Below are 7,967 nucleotides of genomic sequence, written 5' to 3' on the forward strand. Positions count from 1 at the left end.
AAAGCCTCGTCGATTCCTGGTTGATGTGAGCCAGTGTCGAGGTATATATGCTCGATAACCGAATGATACCTTAAGTAGGTAAAGAAAGACAGCAACTGGGAGGGCAAAGAGGTGGTGATCCCGACCCCCGAAGAGGATATCACCACCCACGTGAAAGGGTTTCTAAGTGTTTACACTTACCCTTTCACGATGGGCCCCCTCGACCCCGTCGTCGTTGATTTTTGCCGTCAATACCAAATAACCCTAGGCCAAATCCATCCTTCCTTTTGGCGAATTGTTATTCTGCTCCGATTCTTCGTGAGCAAAGTCGAGGGGATGCCTTTCACCCTCGACCACCTCATCAGGTTATACAGTCCCCGCCTCTATCGAGGCGGATTAATAAAGCTCCAACGCTGGGCTACCAAAGTGTTGTTCTCGAGCATAGACGAGGACAAGGACCGAGGCTGGATGGGTCGGTTCGTTCGAGTGAGGACTTCCGACCTAATCCCGACCGAGAAGATGCCATTTCCCGAGAAATGGAATATGAAGCGTAAGTACAATCCCACTGCTAGCTCCTATTTATTGTTTTGCTCTTTTGCTTCTTCTCATTGATATCCTTTTCTGTGATGTAGCGGTCGCTTGGATGCTCGGTGCAATCCCTAACCTCAAGAGTTGGGTTCGGGACCTGGCCTTGACCTCTACGTATGCCGAGCGCTCATGGCACGATTTATCAAACGGCCGATGGGAGGCCAAAACTCATGGTAAGATTCTTTTCCATATCTTTGGTGATTTTGTTAAAGCGTCTCTTAATTTTTTTTCATACAGGCCTTGACAAAGATGTTGTCATGAGGCCCATATCTAGTGAGGAGAAGACTTCGATCCCAGAACCGAAACCGGCGAAGGACGAAAAGAGGAAAAAGATCTCAACCTCCGAGGATCCAGAACCTAAGAAGAAGAAGGCTCGTAAGCCGAGGAAGAACATCATCCTCCTGACCGAAGACTCTGTTCAGCATCTAAGGGATAAAGATGAAGAAGAAGATGACTCCGGGCTAGTGGCCTGAGTGAGAATGAGCACCGAGGCCCAAAAAGCCACTGAATCGGTGAAGACCGTAGAGACTCCGTCTCGAGATGAGGGGGTCTCGGGAAGAGACTTGGGCGAAATCCCCGAGTCATCGAGGATGCCTCCCATCATAATGAGCCAACAGTGGGTACGACTGTAGGGGCTGGTCTCGAGGCCCCTCGAGATGGAGAAAACGTCCCAAGTGATCCACTTGGGGCAACAGAAATAGGAGGCTCCCCGCTGCTCCTCTCATTTTCCGAGGAGATGATTCAAGAGGATTAGGCCTTGAATACCCTCTACATCGAAGGAACCCACGGAAGGGAAGATCCCTTCCGTGATTACTTTATTGGGGTCGAAGATGCTACCGGCCTGAGTGACTTGGAGGTCTCGAGGAAGGACTCGGGCAAGGCATCGAGCCTCTTCAACGAAGCGCAGCAAGCTCTGAATCGGGTAAGCCTTAACTCACCTTGTTGGTGTTACATTTTTGTTCATTTTTCTCTTCCTATCTAACTTCTTTTCTTCTTTCTACGTAGGCCTCAGTGCTTCATCGGGAAGCATTTTCTCGGTCTCGAGCTGAGCTGAGTCGGTATGAGGCCGACCTCCGAGGGTTCACGGAGGAGAGAAATGCCCTTAGACTTCTCTGTGGGCAAAAAGAGGAGGAGACCAAGGACCTCCGAGCCGAGTTGTCTAAGGCTCACCAAGATCAGACCGACCTGATCGAGCAGGTAATAAAAATCTTAAAAGCTCATGGGCTCAATTCGGGAACGGTGGCTAATATTTCAATCTCACAGCTGCATCAGAAGGTCGAGAGGATCGAGAAGCTCCGCGAAGAGGTCAATATGATGAAGGCTGAGACCTTGGGTTGGAAAGAAGGCATGGACCGCTTCGCTATAGAAAAAGAGACAGCTTTATCCCAATTGTCATCGGCCGAAAGTCAGCTTCGAGGCATGAAGAAGAAGAGCTCGACTCAGGAAAAGAAAATATGGGAGCTCGAAGCTCGATTGGCTTCCGAACTTGCGAAGGCCAAATCTGAAGCTGAAAAGGCTAAAGCCGAGGCAAATGCGATCGTGGCAGTCTACCGGGCCGATGCTGAAGCCGCTCAAGTCCAAGCGAAAGAGGCAGCCGCGACCGCTCAAACTCGAGCATATTGGATTACTGAACTCGCCAAATGCCAATCTCGGAGGGAAACCCTCGAGGAGATCCACGCTCGAGGTTTCGATCTTACCGACGAGATAATAAAGGCTAGAGAGAATGAAGTCGATGCTGGAGCGTTGGCCTCCTCCGATGATGATGATGATGCTGAGAGCAAGAGCGGGTCCGAGAGAGGGGGAGACCTCGATGAAAAAGAAGCTACCCCTGGAGAAAATTAGGAACCTTGATATTTTTTACTTTTGATTTTTTGTGTAGGATCCTGATCGGACCTTGTAAATATTCTCATATATATAAAGATCTCTTTCCGACTTGTTCTTTATTTCATTTTCTGCCTCGTGAAAATTTTGTTTCATTCATGTCTTATGAAAGTTTTGTTCATAAGTTCGAGGCTTAAGCAATTTGATCGAAGCCGGACTAGTTTAGTTTTTATAATCGAGTGAGTACTTGCTCGAACTCGGAATAGGGTGACCCTTAGGTTTTAATTGAGTGAGGATGATTTCTTGAACTCAAAAATAAAATGGCCCTTTAGGCTCTTAAATTAGGCCAATACGGCCATAGTAAAAAGAATGGCTTTCTCCCCTTTTTTGCTTGAAAAGTTTATTGTTTAATCATATAAAATCTGTTGTGCCTTAGCATGAAATAAAGAATTTGCTCGAGAGTTCGAACGACTTTGTACCCATTAGGGTTTTCGGGGGTCGATATTATCGAGACCCTTATTAATTCAGCCAAGGGTAGCCTTTTTAACCAGTTTATGAAAATATTCAAAGGCCTGTTTTATAACAGAAATCGGACGTCTTCGAACCGTGTTAGTTTAGCCGTAGCCTTTAACTTGGGACTCGTCTTTTAGTCTTGTTCCCCTGTTATACTTCAAACTTGTTCGAAGTATCAGTCCCCGAGTGGGGCGGCCATGGACGTGGCCTATAAAATCGAGGGTTGCCTTTTTAAGGTCTTACGATCTCGAGGTTTTAGTAATTCGATCATGTCGATTCTTTTGATGGTGGTCCCCGAGTGCGGGGTTAATTGTTCGAACTTTAGTTGTGACCGGCCCTTAAGCCAGTTTCCGTAATAGATCACAAGCACGACATTGTAAAGTAAAAATTTCTCTAAGGCATGAAAATCCGACAAGACAAAATACTTTTTTCAATAGATTAACATGCATACATGTTTGACATTAGGGCTCGAGTAATCTACATGGGCATGATTTGTTCAACCATTTGACCCTTACAAAATTTGCCTATCGAGTCCCTGTCGGCACGAAGTATTTTCCTATCCGAGGGTGATATCCCCCAGTATTCGAGGTTGATTGTAAAGGAGTCTCGAATACTGTTGAATTGCTCTAAGTTAGCACGAACAATGGTTGCCTCGTTAAAAACCTCACCGGAAAAAACCCATTTGGGATAAAAACTGGTCTAAGGGAAAAAAAGTGCAACGCGTGCTTTCAGACCTAAGGACTTTGTGTTTGAAGAATCCTTTGATGTATTTGATTAAACACCTGCAAATGGTTAGTATGAAATATAAATAAAAATGGAGAAGGTCGTACCTTAGCAGTAATATCGTTTGAGGAGTGATATATTCCAATTGTTTGGTAACTGTTCGTCGTTCATCGTGCCAAGTTTGTAGGATCCCTTTCCGATGATATCGAGGACCTAATATGGCCCCTCACAGTTCGGGCCAAGTTTTCCTTCGTTTGGGTCTCGAATATTGAGGGTGACCTTCCTCAGAACCAAGTCCCCGATTTTAAAGTGTCTAAGATTAGCTCTTTGGTTGTAATACCTTTCGATCCGTTGTTTCTGTGCGGCCTTCCGAACGAAGGCGGCTTCCCATTTTTCATCTAGCAATTCGAGGCTTGTATTCATAGCCTCATGATTTGACTCTTCTGTTGCATATCGAAACCTGATGATAGGTTCCCCAACTTCAACCGGGATCAGAGCTTCGGCGCCATATACTAAAGAGAACGGTGTTTCCCTCATACTGGATTTTGACGTTTTTCGATACGCCCAAAGGACTTCGGACAATATTTCTCTCCATTTTTCCTTAGCGCCGTTCAATCTTTTCTTTAGATTTTGAATGATGGTCTTGTTTGTCGATTCGGCCTGTCCATTCCCACTAGGATGAAATGGCGTCAACAAGATCCTTTTTATTTTGTGATCTTCGAGAAACTTTGTCATTTTGCTGCCTACGAATTGCTTTCCATTGTCACATACGATCTCGGAAGGAATCCCGAATCGACATATAATATGGTCCCAGATGAAGTCTATGACTTCTTTCTCTCTAATTTTCTCGAAAGCCCGTGCTTCAACCCACTTAGAGAAATAGTCAGTCACAAACAAAATAAATTTAGCTTTACCTGGGGCCGATGGTAGAGGGCCGACGATATTCATTCCCCATTTCATGAATGGCCATGGGGATAAGACTGAGAGGAGTTGCTCTCCGGGTTGGTGAATCATCGGCGCATACCTTTGACATTTGTCGCACTTTCGAACAAACTCTTTTGTATCTTTTTCCATATCGGCCCAATAGTATCCTGCTCTGATGACTTTGTGAACCAATGATTCGGCACAAGAATTATTTCCACAGGTGCCCTCGTGGATTTCTCGTAGGACGTAGTCAGTATCTCATAGTCCCAAATATATTTCCAATGGTCCATCGAACATCCTTCTATACAGTGTTCCATCTTCGGCCAATATGAATCGTGCGGCCTTCTTACGTAGAGTCCTCGATTCCCTGGGGTCTAATGGAAGCTTCCTGTTCTTTAGGTATTTGATATATTTGTTACTCCAATACCAGGCCAAACTTGTGGATTTGATTTCGGCGTGGCCTTCTTCGATTACTGACCTTGAAAGTTGTACGACAGTCCCCGAGCTAATCTCGTGGTCTTCGACTAATGACCCCAAATTTGTGAGGGCATCGACCTCACTGTTTTGTTCTCGAGGCACATGCTGTAGGGTCCATTCTTTAATCCAATGTAGAGTCACCTGTAGTTTGTCCAAGTATCTCTGCATTCGATATTCTCAAACCTCAAAGGTTCTGTTGACTTAGTTCACCACAAGCAAGGAGTCACATTTGGCCTCGATAACTTCTGCTCCCAAACCTTTAGATAACTCGAGACCTGAAATCATGGCCTCATACTCGGCCTCATTGTTAGTTAACTTGGAAGTTTTGATAGCTTGTCTAATTGTATTACCCGTGGGTGGCTTCAAAATTATGCCTAACCCGCACCCCTTCACGTTTGAAGCATCGTCTGTGAAGAGGGTCCACACCCGATGATGTACCCGACTTTATTAATAGTTCCTTTTCGACCTTGGGTACGAGGGTTGGCTTAAAGTCGGCCACGAAGTCTGCTAAGATTTGAGACTTGATGGTTGTTCGGGGTCGATACTCGATATTGTTCCCACTGATCTCGACGGCCCATTTGGCCAATCGGCCCGAAAGTTCGGGCTTATGTAAAATATTGCAAAGAGGATAAGTAGTCACCACGCATATTGGGTGACATTGAAAATGTGGTTTTAATTTCCTAGAGGCACTTATTAGGGCAAGCGCTAATTTTTCTAAGTGTGGGTACCGAGTCTCGGCCTCACCTAAAGTCCGACTAACATAGTAAATAGAAAATTGCGTACCTTGCTCTTCTCGAACTAGGACCCCACTTACCGGGATTTCCGAGACTGCTAAGTACAAGTAGAGTCGCTCATCCGCTTTCGGGGTATGAAGCAGTGGCGGGTTCGAGAGGTACCGCTTTAATTCTTCCAATGCTTGTTGGCATTCCGTGGTCCATGCAAAACTGTTCTTCTTTTTTAGCAGTGAGAAGAACCTGTGACTTCTATCTGAAGACCTCGAGATGAATTGGCCTAGGGCGGCTATGCGCCCTGTTAATCTTTGTACGGACTTAACATTGTCCACGACCGTGATGTCTTCGATTGCCTTGATATTTTGGGGTTAATTTCGATTTACCGATTTGATACCATAAAGCCGAGGAACTTGCCCGAGACGACCCCAAATGCACATTTCTCCGAGTTGAGCTTCATATTGTATTTCCTTAGTATATCGAAGGTCTCCTGCAAATGTGTTAAATGGTAGCATATCGTCAATATAAACCTCCATTAATTTACCTATTTGTTCTTCGAACATTCGATTTACTAAGCGTTGATAAGTGGCACCAGAATTTTTTAGTCCAAAAGGCATTACATTATAATAATAGGTACCGTACTTAGTGATGAACGAAGTCTTTTCCTGATCTTCCGGGTTTATTTGTATTTGATTGTACCCAGAGTAGGCATTAAGAAAATTAAGGATCTCGTGGACGGCCGTGGCATCGATCATGCGATCGATATTCGGCAGAGGAAAAGAGTCTTTAGGATATGCTTTGTTTAAATCTTTATAGTCTACGCACATTCTAAGTTTATTTTCCTTTTTGGGGACTACAACTACGTTTGCTAACCATTCGGGATAATTTACCTCCCGGATGGATCCTATTTTAAGAAGTTTGGTTACCTCGTCCTTGATGAATGCATGTTTTACCTCGGACTGAGGCCTTCTCTTTTATTTTACCAAGCGAAACTTCGGGTCCAAGCTCAGTCGATGTGTAGTGATCTCCGGCTGGATTCCTGTCATATCTAGGTGGGACCAATCAAAACAATCCATATTATCGATAAGAAATCTAATGAATTTTTCCCTGAGCTTGAGGGTTAACCCCGTACCCAGGTATACCTTTCGATCGTGTAGATGCTCGATCAATATGACTTGCTCCAGTTCCTCGACAGTCGATTTGGTGGCGTCATAATCCTCGGGGATTATGAAGGATCGAGGGATCCAGTAGTTATCGTCCTCGTCCGTTCCATGATTCTCCGACCGAGTCGAGGTTGGTGGTTGTGTTTGCTATTTAGCTTCCTGTTTTTCTTTGGACTCTGATCCCTTTGTTTACGAAAGCGCCGACACCGGTATTACTTCGTCGATCGTGAACATATCTTTTGCAGCATGATGTTCCCCATACACCGTTTTTACTCTATCCGGTGTTGGGAACTTCAGCATTTGGTGAAGGGTTGAAGGGACCACCCTCATGTTATGAATCCAGGGTCTTCCGAGAAGTGCGTTGTATCTCATATCGCCCTCGATCACATGGAACTTTATTTCTTGAATAGCCCCGACTACATTTACTGGTAGGGTGATTTCACCTTTAGTTGCTTTACTCGCCATGTTGAAGCCATTGAGAATTCGAGCTGCGGGTACGATCTGATCTTGTAGGCCAAGCTGCTCCACATTGAATAATATTGGCCGAGCTTCCTGGATCAATTAAAACATGTTTAACCTAAATTTTATTCATAAGTATAGAGATTACCAAAGCATCATTGTGGGGTTGTGAGATCCCTTCTGCTTCTTCATCATTGAATGATAAAGTGCCTTCTGGCACATAGACTTGAGTTCATTTTTCCCTGGCGATTGATACTTTAGTGCATTTGAACACGCGTCCTTGTGGAATATCGACCCCGCCAACGATCATGTGAATCATGTGTTGTGGTTCTTCCTGCTCGTTTTTCCTGTTTGCATTCTTGTCTCTTAAATGGTTCTTAGCTCGGTCACTTAAGAATTCTCGAAGGTGACCCTCGTTGAATAGACGGGCCACCTCCTCCCTTAGTTGTCTGCAGTCTTCGGTTCTATGACCATGTGTACCATGGTATTTGTATATTTGATTGGGGTTTCTTTGTGATGGATCGGTTTGTAGGGGTCTGGGCCATCTAGTATCTTTGATTCTCCCAATGGCTGACACAATACCTGATGTGTC

General features: G+C 44.8%; 1 protein-coding gene across 1 annotated transcript; it reads left to right on the forward strand.

Annotated features, from left to right (window-relative positions):
* The first annotated feature begins 1,881 nt into the window (after positions 1 to 1,881).
* Positions 1,882 to 2,409, forward strand: LOC138905330 (uncharacterized). Its single transcript, XM_070193841.1, has one exon. It carries the CDS (start codon positions 1,882 to 1,884, stop codon positions 2,407 to 2,409), a length of 528 nt encoding a protein of 175 aa, XP_070049942.1.
* Positions 2,410 to 7,967: the final 5,558 nt, after the last annotated feature.

Source organism: Nicotiana tomentosiformis, chromosome 2, assembly GCF_000390325.3.
Source record: "Nicotiana tomentosiformis chromosome 2, ASM39032v3, whole genome shotgun sequence".
In the NCBI taxonomy this organism is placed as follows: Eukaryota; Viridiplantae; Streptophyta; class Magnoliopsida; order Solanales; family Solanaceae; genus Nicotiana; species Nicotiana tomentosiformis.

Excerpts from the sequence above, each read along its gene's own strand:
- LOC138905330 (XM_070193841.1), top strand. The coding sequence starts at position 1,882 with ATGAAGGCTGAGACCTTGGGTTGGAAAGAAGGCATGGACCGCTTCGCT.